The 18,983-nt window shown below is 38.1% G+C and overlaps 1 protein-coding gene across 2 annotated transcripts in view; it reads right to left on the bottom strand.

Annotated features, from left to right (window-relative positions):
- tpst1 (tyrosylprotein sulfotransferase 1) overlaps positions 1–18,983 on the bottom strand; it is a 53,612-nt gene that overhangs the window by 11,528 nt on the left and 23,101 nt on the right. For both annotated transcript variants that reach the window (XM_023289324.3, XM_023289325.3), the window contains exon 3: positions 10,804–11,002. In XM_023289324.3, coding sequence (XP_023145092.1) covers positions 10,804–11,002 — 199 coding nt within the window. The remainder of the gene's footprint in view (positions 1–10,803; positions 11,003–18,983) is intronic.

Genomic DNA, 18,983 nt, shown 5'->3' on the forward strand with positions numbered 1-18,983 from the left:
AATTGGACTAATGAAGCAAGACGTCTTGGTGAGGTGAAGGCAGCCAGCAGTGCACAGTACACAGCATGCTCTTTTAATGGTTATGATTCAACTATTCTCAAATTGTGTCGTCCGACTACATCTAAAGGCAAAAGTGTTTATACCTGATTCAAATGGCCGAACTTAAAGGCAAAATAAATACCCACTTTGCATCCCACTGCACTACTTACTGTATGTCTCTGTACAGCCTATGTGTATTTTGCATTCATTTGTAGTTCAGACAAAATAGCTGTACAGATGAGAAGGCATTCACAAGGTACCAACACAAAGTGACAAGACGAAGCTGAGTTTGAGAGTAGCTCAAAGCCTGATTTACACCTTAACATCTGCAAACCTGACTGCTTTTTAAAGTCGGCAAGACTGATGGATCATCTGTTTAGGAAAAGGAATAACATTTGAAAGACAAATGCTTGCCTGCTTTAAAACGGTCCAAATGGTTTCTCCACTATTACACTCAGCAAATGTGACACAGAAACACAGCTCAAGTCTTGATCTGACCTAAAACAGTAAGATGCGACAGTCAATAAGTGATTCATTTTCTTTCTTTCTTCTATCACAATGGTCTTGCCAATGGTGTCATGAATATGACTGTTGAGGTGTCAGATCCAAAGAGCACCATGATAGCTGAGCACTGACCATCACCCTGGATCAATATGATGTGATTAGCCTGTACATCATTTACTGCACTCACACCAGTATGATAGAAAAAGCCCAGCCACATATGCAAAGCACAACACACTGGATGAACAACTCTTCAGACATTCGTTTCTCATCTCTGCACTAACTCATGTTATTATTGTTACTGTGGAGAAACTGAGAACTTATTGATCCAATATCCATTTCTCACCAGGGATCAGAACCACTGCAAAGCCACTTAAAAGTTATTGATTGTGGCTTTGAGAGCCAGGCCTGATGAGCCTCATTTACAGCGAGCTGGAAGAACCTCTGCTGCCCAGTAGTCAAGATAAAAACTGCCCAACGAGCAGAAGTCCAAACGGTTTTTTAACAGTCATTTGTGCAGACACCCATGCAAGGTACACAAGTATTCTTAGGTTCAGGTGAGGGTGGATGCAATTTATTAATTTTTTTTTATTGTTTAATTAGCTCTAATTCCATGATATGAGTCTCATACCTGTAACCATATTTTTGAGACTGGACCTCACTGATCTGACCTACGAGAGACAGATAAGTGACATCCAAATCCAGCCAAAGACTATATCACCTGAAGTTGTTTGAAAGTCACTGCTTTCTTTTCAGGAGAACGGCTTGCAGAAAAGGTCTGGCTGGCTAGGAGCTGAGCCAAACACTCAGCTGCCAAGGACATTTTCACTCATGTGGTATGCACCCTAACCCCTTGGCCACTCCAATCTACAACTAATTTAGCAATTAAACATTTATCTAATTTATAAGCAAAACTATATTTTCCTAGTTTCTCAAATATGAGGACTTTTCTTTGTCATACAACTGAATGTCGTTGGATTTTGAACTGTTGGTCAAACAAAACAAGACATTTGAGAATGTCATCTTGATTGCTGACTCATGTCATGGATTACTTGAAAAACAAAACAGGAGATCAATCAATATCAACAGTAATTAGCTGCTGCCTTATTTCTGCTTATGATCCCCTCTTTTTGGTGAAGATGTTGATGTTTTGTATCTTGAGCAGGGTATTACAGAATGTTACTGCAATTGAAATCCCAATACTGTCTTCATCATCAGTAGCTAAATGTGTACTAAACTAAACGTGTAGTAACTAAATGTGTAGTAAATGTTGGCATATGACAAAAAATGAGGAAGAAACAAAATATGTACAGCACGAAAAACATTGTATGCAATATGCAAAGGCGTCATGTTGCTTTGGGCAGTTTATAGGTAAAGTGTACAGTTAAGACTGCCTCAGATGAAACTGAACAATCCCCGAGTTATGCTACTATAATCCTAGACTGCTGGGGGACATCCCACAATGCACTGAGTACCTCTCCTCAACTATCCTCTCCTTCTCTCTCCATACATTTATATGCCTCCATAACACATCAGTAACTTTCTGTCTTCTCTCTGCTGCAGTTTTTGTTTAATCTTCATAGGTATCTCTGGCAGCACAGCTGCATTTACTGGCCTCCTCAGCCTCCCCCGTGTTTGTTGCTCTCTTATGCATTTTGGTCAGTTTTCGATTCAGCTCTTGCTCCCCTTTACCCTCACCCCACCTGGTCAACGTGGATGGCCATTCACCCTGAGCCTGGCTCTGCTGGAGGTTTCTTCCTGTTTAACTGAAGCCTTTTCTTCCAACTGTTGCCAAGTGCTACTCAAGGGGAATCATTTGGATCCATTGGGTTTCTCTGTATAATTTTGTAAGGTCTCCATCTTACAAAATGTGAAATGCCCTGAGATGACATATATTGTGAGTTGGCTCTATATCAAAAAAATTGAATAAAAGTAAACTGACAAACTTTCATAGCCTCAAATGAGGGTTGTTGGAAAAACTAAAACTAACAAAACCCTTTTTCTGACAGGATCCACCTCTGCATGTCTATGAACACATTCCTGGAAGCTTTGAGGGTTAATCAATATAAACAGAGGTTTTGGGGAGATATGCATTGACTTTGTTAACTGCTTTGACCACAGGGCTGACACTACTTAGGAGGATTACTTTTAATCCAGATGGGTCTTCACTCACAGTAAAAATAACAAAGCACCACTGAGATAAGGCTTCTCTCAACAGGTCAAACTTCCTTAATCATCTGTTTCTCTGTCTCAACAATGCAAACATTCTTTTCTCTGCTGAGCAACTAGTTCCAGGCTGCATATTCTGTGGTAAAATCAGCACTGAGGAGGAGATGAGACTGAGGGTAAATATTTGGATGGGGCTCAGTGAAAATTCAAGACAGCAGAGAGAGCATTTCCACATGTGGCTTCATCATAGTGTGGTTTAGTTGAGGGCTGGTTGCCAGATGTCTTATGCAATGCAACACAGAATTTGGGAGGGGGTCGCTACCATAGTAATGGAGAGCAGCCTTCAATTAATTCTGTACAAACTGAACTTGAATCACAAAACAACGAATAAAACTGAGAGGGACGACTAAACTAGAATGACCACATACTAAAAACAGTAAGAAAATAGAGAAAGAGACAGGTTTCATTGACGGAGTAGAATAAATCAATAAGAGAATGGTTCAAACTGGAGCTTTTTTAAAAAAAAAAATCTGCCATCTCTTTTTACAATGAGTTATGTACCATTTCCCTGGAAACTCACCTTGCAACGCAAACAGGAGAAAAGAGCCACATGTCTACTTGTCTCTCCTTGATCAACACCGTAACTACCTTACATATGCCATGCCCATGGACAGGAAAAGTTGTAAATAAAACTGGGTAATAAATGGAAATTTTTCAAGTAAAACTCAAGTTGGTGCACACAATCATAAGTTTCTAATAGTGTTCTAAATGTGTTTCTACACTCTTAGTTGAAACCAATCCAATTAAAAAGTTGAACTTGTCAGCAGTAAATTGCCCCCTGGTTTTGTTGCTAGTGTCTTATTATGGTGACTATAGAAATACTGCAGTGTAAAGACAGTCAGTTCACTGACTTCATGATTTGTCTCTCATTGTCTTACTGTTATACTAAAGGGGTCAAATAACTTCTGTCAGACCATCTTTTGCAGCAGCAATAATGTAAAAAGGAGTGATTGACCGATTATCGGTCGGGCCGATTACCGGCGCCGATATTTGGGAATTTGACGTATATCGGCATCGGCCTTTTTTTAATCCGACGGGCTGATATGAAGAAATCAATTTAAAACTGGGTTATTTTGGCTCAGGTGCAGCCGCGCCTCTCTCTCTCCTGCCTTCTGTCTCCAGCACTATCCACCCCGCGCCCTCTGATTGGTTAAGAGGCAGAGCCTCTGAAGCAGAAGCTGTCCTCACACACACACACTGCATAGAGGAAAGCTTTCTCGTGTGAGAAGCTCCAGAGAGAAAACACGTGTCGAAGGTAAACGCAGAAAACTCTTCCGAAATTGTAATAAACATCCCAGATCCCAGATTCTCCCCATGGTCCTAAAGCCCGTTTCTATTGTTTTTGCCATTGTAGAGACTGTGGTGGACAGAAAAAGTTTTTTGGAGTGGCACAAATTCATTTATGTAAAATTTTATTGTGACTCCTGATGATTTTGTATAGTTGTGCAAAAGTGCCTAAAAATTTCCCGCATTTTAGTGCGAATAGTGGTATATAACTGTGTTGACTGCTAAATTTGCACATTATTTTATGACATAAACAATTTATATTTGCAATCTAAGTTCTGAAAAGGATTCTTTACATATGTTTATGGTGCCCACAGTAAAAAAAAAAAAAAATCAAACTTTTTCCTACTCAGACTTTGTATTTTTTCTGCAATTTTAGGTCAAGTGTGTTCATACATTGTATCAAAAATGTATAAATAATTGTAAAATCACACAGGTGAGGTTGTGCTGAAAAAAAGACACCAAGCAAAGCAAGATCAACAGTTTTTAAGGTGAAATATAAAGGTAAAATCAGAATTAGTCAAAAATGGACCTCAGTCAAATTGTCCCCCCAGATTCCTAAGGGTTAAAACAAAGATAAGTCATTATAGTTATATTTAAATTTTACTTTATTTACTGTGGAAAAATTTCAGGGAGGTATTTATTTAAGCTTTTATTCAACTTTATAAGAGATGCTTCTGAGTCTAGGAAATCCATGCACTTCTGGAGCTATTATTTTCTATTTGTTTGATTAAATAAACATGCTTTAGGCATTTAAACAAAGTTCAGTGTTTGCATTATTCAAATTTTTTTACGTCAATTTTTACACTTTTACTGCAAATGAATATCGGCTCCAAATATCGGTTATCGGCTGCCTCAAACTACTAATAATCGGTATCGGTCCTGAAAAACCCATATCGGTCGATCTCTAGTAAAAAGGTTTTAATACTTGCTTAAGATGTTTTTTTTTCTATTTTTTCATAAAAAGTTAGTGTGCCTCACATAAGATGGACACACCTTTCTTTCTTTGATGTCATAAACATTTAACTCATGACTGATGCTCTGTACCACCCTCTTTCACTGTCTTCGCTCCTTTGCCAATATGAGCTGGCATGAAAGAATAATTACAACTTTTCCTGTTAAAAACAATTAATGAAGACTTCTCTCGTTTTTCTCTCAGAGATGGCCAAAATTAGTCTTTTCTTCTCATTTGCGCTTTTCTAATGATTGGAAAATGACTGTTTTTGTTTCTGGCTTCTTCTACTTTCTTTGTTACAGACATGTAACTTCGCCTATACTGCCACTGACTAATGACACCTAGTTTAGTTGCTCCAAGGCAGTTAATGGAAACAAGAATAATCCACATTTTCCTTCCTTTTTTAATATACATTTTTTGTGACATTTCAAAAGTTTGCTTCAAATTTGCTTAAAAAAAAAGGATAAGAAAACACTGCTATAGATGCACTCTGGTTAATACTCAGCATGTTGTTTAAGCACATTAACATTTAGAAGCAAACTGACTGTAGGGTCCTGTGACAAACTTTATGTTCACTGTTGGCTGGTAGGAGATTCCCTTATTTATCCAAGAACTCCCGCATAGCAGGGAGGGGGGAGGAGGCAAACAAACAATAATATAAGCCCTGCAGCTGGGGTTGATACACGGGAATCACACTAACCATCTGCAGATGTATATGCCATAAATCTGACAAAGGGTGCCTCATGCTGCCAACATGGCACGCAGGTCTATTGTCAGGAGAGTGTTACCTATTTCAGAGAGCAGAGTCAGAGGAGGAACCAGCACATGTAGACATGAACACTTACGGCATCCAAAATATGTAAACAGAACTACAAGCACATTTGAAAAGCATTAAAACACACAACATGGTGATAATGTAGAGGAAACAGCATGAAGTTTTGATATCTGACCAGCATACTGACATGCGTCTGCCTTGATAGAAAACTGATAACAAACATTGTGAGCTCTCTGGTTGAAAGGAGTGGCCCAACATTTCAGGAAATGTGCTTGTTTGTACTCTTCGTACAATGAGGCATTGTGATTTTAGGGGCAGATGACAAGCACAATGGAGCAACGGTGGATTGATGAGCGACAGCTGTTTGCAATGAATGCAGTCCTAGGGCCAGATGCATTAAACTCTCTATAGATCCACAGCCTTCATGTACACACAAGACAAATATGCATACTGACACGTTCTGTTTGTCAGGGTTGTGTATTCATATGTTTCTGTTCTAAAGTCACTGTGACACCGGCTATGTGTTCAGGAGATAAATTTCCTCTAACACAGACATGGACATCCTTAATCACCTGCATATCAACACTTCAGTCTGCTTCACCTATAGATAATATACCACTGCCTTTCTATTTTGGTCAACACTGAGGACATTGCTGTTCTGTTTGAATAAATTTTATTTAAGTTGTCACTGCACAGGACCACCTGGGGACCTCATATTTAGCAGAGTGAGCAGAGAATTCCTGCAGCAGGAAGGCAGCCGAAAACATATGAGAGTTAACACATTGTATAAGATCACTAAAAACTACACAGCATCTGCTCAGCTTTAAAGACCAACTTTGATAACTCATACCACTGCAAAAATGGTTCATGTGGAACTTGTCACATTTCTGTTGCAAGTACAATGCAGTACAGTGCAAGTACAGAAACATAAATAGAGCTCTGACAGTAATTGTGTGGATCTCAGGACAAATCGACTCATCACTATCCAGCACTGTACATAAAGGTATTGTGTTATATCCTAACAACAAGCAGATACATTATGACAAGCTACAAAAGAAATGAGATGCAAGAAGATACATGATAGGGTTTCGTGTTTTTGGACAGAGTCTGACAAGCAGTTCTCTCGTGTTTATTGTATTTGTACTTAGCTAGGCTCATGTCCATGACCTCCCTCTGCTCTAATGCACAGAAAAGCCAATGATTATGGGTTCTGAGGTAAACAATACCACTGTTAACTCAGAACAAGTTGTTTCAGTTGATGCTGATTAACAGATTGAATATGACGGTTTAGTGGAAATTATATCGTCACTAATACATTGTCATACAACACCAGGTTACTTCCACTTTGAGGGTATAATGTATGATAGCATAGTAAGAGGTGTTTGCCACTCTGCTTCCATGTCTGTAGTTTCCATCTCTGTTTGTGGTCAGACACATTTTTCCGATGAACACGGAATGAAAAAGTACTTCTCTCCCCTTTCACAAGTTGCAAACGACTGCAAATGTTTTCCATTCAAGTCATAACACTTGACAACATGACGGATTGCACCAGCTTTATTCTTTCTTTGCGTTCCCCCTTTGGGTTCCCCTCAAACAAATGAAAAAGCAAACCAGAGACAAACCCAACAAGCACTTTCAAAATGGCTCTCAACTTTTGCACAATGAGAAAATTAAGACACACTCTTTCCACTGGGCAACATAAAGCATCAAAGCACCACTCTGAGAAAACTTAACAGTCAAACTTATATTATCCAGATCATAGTCAAATTTTATGTGCACCAGAAGTAAAAACACACAACAGCATTCTGGGGTAGCAGATGTCCGTTTTCTGCTCTCCTCACAGTTAACACTGCCTTGGCTATTTAGGTTTGACTGAATGTGCAGATTCTCGCCCTTGGGTGTTTTGTCTTTCTGCTGATGCATAAGTCACTGCTTTATGTGTGCAGGGAGACACTTCCTTGCTGGAATGGGAAGCAGCTGGAAATGGTGTTGATGCTTTGCTGAAACATTGCCGTGGCAAAATAAATCACAGGCCATACTGAGAGAGGACCTCCTGCTTGTGACACAAAAACACATGAGCACTGACTGTAGTTACAGTAACGTATGCCATGACACTGAGACAGACTAATACCAGCTTTAATAAGAACACAGACCTACTCAATGGGGCTGCTTTCTCTGTCGCAGTCTGTGTATGGCATCACATATGAATTAATAGACTGTAAAAATGAAAAGTAAGGTTACCAACTGCCCATTTAGTCTTCATAAGCCATGCTTTGACATTATGTTTAATATTCAGGTTTCAAAATTAGGAGAATTAAGCTTTCTATACTATATGGCCAAAGGGATGTGATCTAAAAAACTACACATAATTTCTTCTATAATCAATGTGCTGCTATAACAATCTTCACTCTTCCGGTCTCCAACTTTCCACTAGATTTCAGTCACAACAATGTTACTGAGGTCAGAAACTAATGTTTGTGGATCAGGTCTGAGATGGTGTCTGACATTCTTCTGTCTGCATCATCACTAAACTACTAATCCAACTGTAAGCAACACTTAGAAGGAACATTTCACTGTTTTTCGACCCTGTTGTCATCTGAGCCATCAATTCATCACAGGACAGAATTTCACACTAATGGCACCTACAGCTTCTCTTTTCCTAAATTCTGTTAATGTTTCAACAGGCAGTCTGCAGTGTTAAGTCATCATCTTCCTGATTGTCTGGTAATTTGCAGTTACTTATCAAATTAGTTCTATCATGACTCTTTGATTTCTCTTCTATTGCCCAATTCAACACATTGAGAAACTGCATTTAAGCACCAGGGAGACCTTGAAAGCTCAGCCTCCACAGTCCTTGAGAGATAAAAATAAACCAGAATTACATCCTCCAGCCAGACGTACAGTATGCAACCCAAAGAGCACAGCTACAGAGTCTGTCACCTGATAGCTCAGCTTGAGGAAAAGCATTTAATAAAAGATATTCTGCTCCAAAAATAGCCCAAATATGAAGACGGTTAGACGTCTGGCAAGGCCATCACTGGAACAGCAAAGACGATAATGCTCATGTACCAGCACAAATTTTATGTAATGTAAAGAGCGGTTCAGGCATTCATCATTTAATAGCAAAACTAACCTATAGGTAAAACTATTTTAATTCTGAAAACACTGGGTACCAAATGCAAGTGTATAAAAAAAAACTTAAATTGATTAGAACAAATTATCTGCTTAATAAATGTCAAGTAATAGAAAGTGGTAACCACAGAACAACAGTAGAAGGAGCAGTAGTTGTCATAGTTCAATAGCAACCATTCTCATAGCAGTAGTAAAAGAAGTGAATATTCAACCCTCGCTGCATCAAGGACAAAATTCAGAAATGTACATTTTCTGTTCAATTCAATTAGGACATTCTGTGTTCAAGGTTTTTTAAGATACAATACACACAAAACTTCAATTATTTAATATTTCACTTCCTGATATTTGAGAAGTTACAAGAAACAGAGGCAAAAGTGAACACATGTATCTGAGGATGAGATACCTTGACTTTAAATTTCAGCTACTCAGGAGCTTTCACAGCATGGCAACCCTGCACTCTGAAACTCAAGTCATTTTAATGGTTTGCCCCATGCAATAATGATGTGCTGCTGCTGGGCCTAGAGTTCAGTCATGTTGAACTTTGCAATAGCAATGAGGCATCTCCTTTGTTGAGGAGTTAGGTAGCTTCTTGCTTGAAAGGATGAAGTGGCATGGTAATGCTGAAAGTTTTAAAAACTCCACCTATCTGAGTCTGTGCTCCACAACTCTGCCCGAGTATTGTGCTGAACCCTCAGGCCAGCACAGAGCACACCCTGCCTGTGTGAAAGGGCCTTGAGTCAACCTCTACAAAAAAAAATGCATCCTCCACTCATAATCCAACTACATCTACAGTACTGCTTCATTGCACAGTCCCTGTCACAGAACAGGTTACAGTGGCTTTCCTCCACCTTATGCCCAGACTGTAAGTCTTTTTTCAGTAAACATGCACATCACAGTCTCAAGCTAATGTAACCCTGAAGACATCACTTTGACATAATCAGGGTTCTTTTTATAGATTCCACAAAGCACATTTAGTCACTGAAGACATTACACAACTGTATTCCCAGAATAGTGTACACAGTGTCAAGTACAATAACCAGACTGTCAGATGTAGTGTAGTGCCTCCTTTGTGATAGGGAAGAAGACAAAATAACTTGCAAGTTGCACTGTTCCACTACTCATAGAACTGATAATGATACTCAGAGGAATAGTACAACCTGTGATTATAGCTCGCCTGTGCCTGGAAATGCCTTTCTTTTTAATCCACCAGTCAATTATTATTACTGAGGTAATGCTGAATGTGTTGATCATATTTTCCAGAGAGTTACTTGTTTCCACATATCTCTGCTTTGCATGGGAATTATGTGTAGATAGCACAGTACTGACATAAAAATACACTTTGTAAACTTTTCTTGTATACAGTGTATTTTGCAAAAAGAAAATTGCTACAAAATTATATTGAATTTATTCAAAAACAGAGCTGTATGAGTGGTTTAGAGGAATAGTCAATCTGATATCTTGGGAGATAGTTTAATTATAAGAGAGTTACATTAGAAGATCAACGCCACTGTCATGTCTGCAACAGCCAGTTCACCTTGCCTCTGTGCCAAAGGAAAAACATCTGCCTATTGTCATTAAAGCTCACCAACTGACATGTTATTTCATGTATGTTTAGTCCGAAAAATATCTGCATTGGACTATTTTCTTGGTCAGTGAATTTACTGGGGCACTTGTTTTTGGACTAAGCTAAACTTGGCTGGTTATAGCTTCATATTTACCGTACAAGAGAAGCATCTATGTCCTCATCCAATTCCATCCACAAAAAAACACTTTTCATTAAAAGAAGTAATCTACAAAAATTTATCTTCCATTCTAATGAATTATTTAAGGTTGTAGTGGTTTAAAAATCAACAGAATAAAATGAAGAATATGGCTGCTTAGTACTCACCCTTCTGGTGTTGTCCAGTACTTTGGGGTCAGGCCGACCATAGTTTGGGGGGTTGGCGTGAGGGTCGTAGCCCAGCCTGGACAGCATGGGAGCGATGACAGCCATGTCTCTCACCACGTCAGCTGGGATCTTTCCCACCCACTTTGACAAGGCCTCCACATTGACTGGCTTGATGACCTGGTCTGTAGACCTCTCCACCCTAACAGGACAGAAAAATTATTCAGATGTGATCTGAAGTATAAATTCACATCATCAGTGACAAATTTTTTTCGTATACAGTTGCAGTGATAAAGATCATGGTTTTTAAGCTTAAGCTGGCCAATTTAGCACTAAATATCTGCAATGTTTACTGATTATTGTATATAGCAAAGATTTAATGCTGTAGCTACACTGAACATGTAGGGTATGTGGACGGTTTATGGAGCGATGTGCTGTGGAATGTATGTTTTACTGGCTGCACCTACAAGGCACATACAGCGTAGTCTTGCAGCAAAACAAGATGGTGTGATTTTGTTTTGGGATTGCCGTCTTCAGTTTTTTTGAGACATTTAAGGAAGTAATTTTGGGTCTTGGGAAACACCACTTGAGAAATTCACCATTTTCTGGAATTACATTGCGAAGGAACTAATCAGTTAACAGAGAAAGTAAATGACACATTTATCGATGATGAAAACAACTGTTAGTTGCAGCCCCAATTGTGAAATTTCAGGTTTTTGTATAATATGGGTAAGTTGACATATACAGACTACAAATCCATCCAGTCATCCATTCATCCCTTATACACCACTTAATCCTCATTAGAGTCGCGGGGGGCTGGAGTCTATCCCAGCTGACTTAGGGTGAAGGCAGGGGACACCCTGGACAGGTCACCAGTCTATCACAGGACTACATATAGAGACAAACAATCACACTCTCATTCACACCTACAATTGAGAGTGACCAGTTAACCTCACCATGTTTTTGGAATAGTCAATCTTGCAAGAGATAATGTTATTAAGCCGCCAACAGCTGATACTGGTGAAACAAGTGCCGACAGTGTAATCAAAACTATGAAGTGGTAGTCCTGTTTGATACAAAGTAGTCATATCCTATATGCCGGCAGTCAAATAAAATTAACTTTCAGCTGAAATGTCGTGTTGCAGCAGCCACGTAGTGGTATATCAAATGTTACAGACCTGATGCATGTTTTCGCACTTCTTGGGATTGGCATTATGGAAAACACACACAGATCAATTTGAACCTTGTCCTTACAGCTGAGTGAAACAGGTAACACACATCCACCACTGTTGGGCGACCACACCTGACTATTATTTGCCCTTGTAATCAGTGTAGACACAGCATTAGCATTCTTAATTCAGCATGTCCCCAGATGGTCCACTTTACAACAGACCAGTCCATTTCTCTTTCTCTGTTCTGTTGACTGAATTCATCTAATTGGCTTTAATTGGATCATGAAACACTATTAAAGATGGCTACCCAGTCTCCTTCTCTCAGCAGGTCCCTGGTAAACAAGAATAAATGACTTCTTACTTAGTTCATTCCCTGGTCAAAATGCATCGCATTTAGTATAACTTACCAGCAATTATGTGCTTGTCTCTTAAACAGTAAAGTCAACACACAAATTAAATTTTATTTCTTTGATCTCAGTAGCTCAGTTCAGTCTCACTAAATATGCCAAAAGGGGCATACTGTTAAGAACTGTACAAGGTCATGAGGTCTCTAGACAAAACAACAGAATCAATGTGACTTGATGCAGATAATCTGCACAAATCGAATGTTTCACAGTACCAAAGCTTTTCTACACAACATACACACATAATATTATCAGATATTACAAGATTTTGGAGAAATTTCGACTTCTTAAAAGTTTGAGCCTCTGTTGTTCATAGAGAAAATTTATATTGCTGCACTAGTCCTTTTGCCGCATCCATTATGCCGTAACCAGGTAAATTATTCATTGTCTGAAATTAAATATTCAACCAGTGAGGAGATTGGAGCTGCTGGACTGCAGCTTTTGTTTTTACTGCTGATAAGCAGTGAGATGAAGATGTCAGATCTATGAAGATGTACATGACCACTCTCTTTAAAATGATCAACCTGACACACCAAGAGGCATCCTGATAGATTCCTATCATTAGTGGACAGTACTATACCATTAGCACTGTAAATCTTAGCAGTGAAGTTGAATCAGTCTAACAGACATCAGTTAAAACACATTTATATTAGAGTAGCTCCAAGTAACAGACTTCATAAATGTCAGATTGTACATCAAGCCTGACAAAGCTGAATGTAGACTTCTTGTACTTCTGTTTCACAGCCGTTTGTGGGGAGACGAAAGAGAAGTTGCTCAACACATCACAGCCATAGAAAACTTCAGCTGTATGTAAAACATGTAGGTGTGGTAAACCGCAGCAGTGCCTGTGACATTTTTATAAGACTCTACATATAGCAATATAAACACTGAATGAGACAAATCAATAACAGCATCTGTCCAAGTAAAAAATTAGGTCCCATACTAAATCTGTGAAGTATAAGAGATTTACTTCAGAAACTCCTGGATTAATCCTAAGACATTAAAATACATGAATAAGGTCTTAGAAACAAAAAGAAGAATGTCCACAAAAGGGCTGCAACAAACACTCACTGTCATTATTGATTAATCTGACAATAGCTTCTTGACTTATTGTAAAGTTTGTAAAATGTCTGAAAAATAATGAAAATCACCTTGAATCCTAATTATCTGTTTTGCTTATACTATTATCAAAGAGTGAGAAAAATTGAACATATTCACATTTCAGAAGCTGACAGTGAATATTAGGTAAAAATTATTATTAAAATTGTGGCAGATTAGTTTTTAGTTGTTTTACTATAATCCACAGTGACTTGGTATTTGAATTGGAGTCCATCTGAAGCATGTTCAGATTCAACAGACTGGACATAATGTAACAAAGGCAATTGTCTCTTTCAAAGGTCCACTGTTTCTACACATTTTAAAATGAAGCCATAGTCTGTATAGAACTCTGTAATATCCTGGACAGGGATGTATTTAAGCACAGAGAAAGGGCATACAACAATGTGAATCCAGTAAAAGTGGAAAAGTGTCCTCCTTGTTCAAAACTGAAACACATTTTAACAGGGTAAGAATGGCTTCAATTTATCCTGGTGCAGGTCTGGACTTCTAATTGGTAAAATTACTGTAAAGTGAGCAAAGATGACTAAACAATGCACATTTTACACAAGTTATCTATTATCCAGGCAAATATTGTGAAATAGCTCATACAATTCCACCAGCATCTGTTCCTGTGGTTTTTATACCAATAAACTGCCGACAGCATCTCCTACTTTTCAGCCAGACTAAGAACAGTACAAATACAAATAAAAGCTGAAATTCAGAGTTACAAGAGAGCACTATACAGTCACTAATTTCCTTGAAATTTTTTACATTGCAATTAAAAGTGAGGCTTACACACAATTAAAAGTCCAGTTTATTACATAGACACACAATAACACAGGGAGAATGACTATGACTAAATTTCTAAATCCACTCCAACGTTTTGATTTTCCCCAGCAGCTTGTATGAAGACCATTTCATTCACACTGAAATAAAAGTCTCTTTTGGTTGCGCTGCAACCAAAAAGCTACTTATTTATATCCTCCTGGTTGTTGCTAGCTCTTTCAGGTTGCTCCCTTGCCCCCATACACGTCTATTTACCATCTGAAGTCCAGCTTCCCCATCCCTATGTTTCCTGTCTGACTCCATACTTCAATACAGCAATTCACTTTCCTCTAATCCATTTACTTTGCAATTGAATCTTTACACTGTACCGGTAGAGTCTCCTGCATGATTAATAGAGTGAGCTGGTTTTGTCATCTCAGGAGGATGGTGAAGATGGTTTCTGAGAGACGGGCCATGATCCAAATAGCCACTCTCCAACAAATGGGTAGGGAATCACTTTAGGTAACTCCATCAAGACCCAAGAGGCTGCTAAGTGTTAATGTGGAGCATAAACTGATAAAGATAAAGCATGGTGAACATAGCTAAGCTTCATTGTCAGGTTAGAAGCAGTCAATCTTTGTGAAAAAAGAACTGAAAGTCTCAACGACATATGCTACATATAGAACACTGCATATATGTCATATGTCATGGTTCAGAAATGAGTCATTTCCTTGTCAGCAGTCATGTCAACACACTGCCATATCACACCAGCTTGGAACACAGATTTTCTCACAAATAAAATCTAAATCAGACATAAACATTTGAGTGTCCTGAAAACACTCTGGGAGTTGCATTATCCATGGCAGTTTCCTGAGAGTCAGAAGCCCTTCAGTAGTCCCCACAAAAGATAATTAAATGGATAACGTCTAATTATATTCCTTTAACAGACTAAAGGTGAAATTAATGACAGAGGTTTGAAGTAGCTAGGGCTTCAACTTAATGGGTTATAAGCTATAAACTGTTGGGAACCACTGATCTATGGTAATACAGTCAAAGGTGGTTAACAGGAGTCCCACTCTCAACAGCAGCATCAACACAGACAAGAAGGAATTTCATCAAAGTGAAACCAGATTTACAGTGTTGTATCTAAATGTATCTCCCTCCATTAGAATACAAATACCCTGTGAAATGAATGACTGCATGCCATAGATGAACATGTTTTCTATATATGGCAACACAATTTTCACAGTAATGCCACTATATAAAAAAAATGTCCATATATCATGGATATTTCTGATTGAGAAAATTAAACAGTAAGCAGATTTATCAGTACCAAAAACCTATATTTGCAGCACCAACTGAAAGTCCCAAAGGATTGTTGATTCTTAGATACCTAAAGATAATTTGCTATAACTAGTCCACTGCTAACTGTAAAGTACAACTAATTTCAGGCTATCAAGCGCATTCATTTCTTTCCCAGTTTCTAACTAAACATATGAAGGCCAATTATTGACAAGTCAGGTTGTACTGAATTCCAGACAAAACAGCAAATAAGTTTAAAAACAAACAAACATGTATTTCACATCCACAGACCAGATGGCACCTGACTTGGACTATGCTATGTAAATACTGCATATGGGGTTAGTAAAGATTTTAATCAGGTGTTATATAAATGTTTGACTGGGCATGGCCTACTCGCTCTAGCTGGATAGACTTGGGTGGATGCTACACAGCTAAAGGTCGCCAATAACCTGAAGATATGGGATTTTGGAGGAGATTGTGTTCTGACGAGATTGACATCATTCTTGTGTAGAAAAAACATTTAGATCAGCCATAACACTGAAAGAAAAACTGACTGTTCCAGTATTCGGGGTAAAATTTCAAATATTCTATACAACAAAGACTTGCTCAAAATGAACTCTTACATGAAAAATACTCAGCATTATATAAAGCCATTTTAATTTTCTGGAAAGTCAATGTCATTTCCTGAAAAGCTAGTTGGTTCAACTGGTGGTCTAGTGTATCGTTGCTCATATAAAATATATCGTTTAACATACTGACTGGATAGAGTGACAGTTTAACACTGAGCCAAAGCAGTTTCTGGATGTTTTTTTGTTCTCACATTTTTTTTTACATTTTAATGCCCTGTGAGTTCATTTTTACTGCAGTATAAAGTCCTTTTCATCTCAAAGGAAACAACACAACCATGTCTACAAGAAGTGTCTAATGTGCAGGATGACACATTTATAAGGTCACGTATCATTAAAAAAAGTTTTAAAAAATTATTTTCTAAATCAAAAAAATATTTTTTAAATTAAAAAAAACAGAAGTCAAAAGTACACAATTTTACCAAGTTTTACCAGTTTCACAGTCAAGTGGAGGAGCGCAGAATCTTTTGCTTTTGAATGAAGAGTGTGTATATTGCAAACACTGAGTTTTTAAATGACATAGTGAATAAAGCAATTTTGATTAAATGTCATGATATTGAGCTTAGTTTTGGTCAAGCTTTCCAATGGAATGACACATCACAGATGTTTAAGGACCAATGGAAAGTTGATAACCCAACAATTCTGTCTGTTTTGAGAGTTTATGACTAAATAGTGTAACTTACTAATTCACTCACCAGGGCTAAATATAAACACACATATACTGTGATTTGACTAATGATGTAATTTTTATAAGCTATGCTAGAGTTCAATATTCACTGTGTAACACATTTAAAATGTGACAGAGCACATGAGACATCATCAAAGAAGTGACACACAATGAGGATGGTATGAATTTGTGAAACCACTGACACACTGTTTAAACTCTGGGTCACCCATGTTGCAAAATATACAATGTGTGGATATTATGTATGTAGTTGTAAGTAGTGCAGTTTGCTAATTGCATCGCTTCAAATTGCAATTTTGATTTAATTTGATTAATTGTTCAGCATTTTCGTTCACCATCTTTTCAAGCAATCAAATGATACAGTGGTGTTTTTGTCCTCAAAAAAGAACAGACATGCGGACAGCAACACTAACCAACATAAAGTCATGAATTTCACATCAGGTTTGGTTCATTTAATTTCATTAATTACACAACTTATCACTTGATCAGTCAGTATTACTTTTTTAAAATTCCACACTTTATTGTCACAATTTAAAATAAATTACTCAGCTATAATAGTATGTAACTTTAGTAACACTCCTCCAAAAAGGAGCACATGTGGAGCAAGTCTAAGGCCAAAGGCCAGATACAGACACTCAGCAGAACAATTAAATGAGGTGGACGTTAGGTTTAAATATCCTGTCGGTTTGATTTAAGATTGATGGTAATCTTAAATCATTTGCACTCACACAGATGAACAAGTGAGGCATGCCCACTTCTCAGCTTTAAATGAGATGTGACAAAAAACCATTCTGCCTGTCACATGACCACTTCCCTTCAGGCTGATGCTCTTAATGGCCTCCAGCTTGTCAATTATTCATTGCTGGGCCTCCTTTACCCAAGGTGGTGTTCTGTATCACCAACGGTTGATAAGAGAGAATTGGATAGAGACATCAAGATTGCAAATAGGATGGAGAGTTAGGGAGGGGGGATGGAATGGTTCCCTGTTCTGGGATAAGTAATGGAGCAAGTCTCTGAGCTAGGCAGGGCCTCCACTAAATCAAGGTCAGGTAATTGATGTTAATGCTTAGGCAAGGTCCCGCTCTGGGGCCTGGCTGCCCACTGATTGAGATTTTCATGTAGATAGAGACCCGATGGTGGTGGTTGCAGTGGGCAAGAGGCTTTTTTCTGCCAGGTGTCATGGGGGTTGACTTTAATGCACTGCGGGCAAAGTACTTGAGAGGAGGTGGGGCAAAATGTTTATGATGGTAAAAGGCAGTTGCGCTGCCCTCAAGGCTACTTGTGGTTGGCCTCCTCTTCCAATAATGTGTATCAAACCCATTTAGGGAAAAGGTATGACGCTGGATCAAAATGGACCAAAATCTGTAACAACAGACAGGTACATTGTGTTCTAAACTGGTGCTGTATGCATTCAGAGTGAAAACCTCTAAAACTACATCATTAGTACTATTTACAATATTATCATTACAGTGAACTCACAAAGTAGAGAGATCTCCTTGTACATAAGGTCTAGTTTAGACAAATATTGTCATTAAAATAAATAAGGAGAAAAATACAGAATACAGTAGAATGTGTGATTTTCTTTTTAGGGACCCATGTGATTTGCAACATGAGATCATTTTTCGTCCTTTTAACTTTAACGCATAACTGATAAAGAGAAACATCATATGTACAACTCATTAATGAACACGTAAGATGATTTTGAGACTCTCAAATGTATTTGCAATTCATAAGTGACATTCACTTGTAAAACTGATGTTTTACAAGTGACCGGTATAAGTGACAGTAACTTGTAAAACATCAGTTTTGTGTCATCAGTGCTTCATGGTCATTTTCTGCTTGTCCATAAGTTACAAAAGCATTGCAGTACAATGCCTTTGTCCTTAGTCCTGTGAAAAAAATGTTACCTCAACTTAAATAGGTGTAGCACAGAGCTGAATTATTTGATTAGTATTTAATTAACCTGAAATATTTTGATCACCATTTTAGTTACATTTCAAATAAAACTATCAAACACTTGCTGCACCCTTCTTCTTAGCTGTGAGGATGTGCTGTGTATCTGTTTTATATCACTAAAGTAATTATATCTGGGTTCTGAACTGCAGTTTGGTCAACACAAGCAATCTGAATA

This window comes from Amphiprion ocellaris, chromosome 7 (genome assembly GCF_022539595.1).
Source record: "Amphiprion ocellaris isolate individual 3 ecotype Okinawa chromosome 7, ASM2253959v1, whole genome shotgun sequence".
Classification (NCBI taxonomy): domain Eukaryota; kingdom Metazoa; phylum Chordata; class Actinopteri; family Pomacentridae; genus Amphiprion; species Amphiprion ocellaris.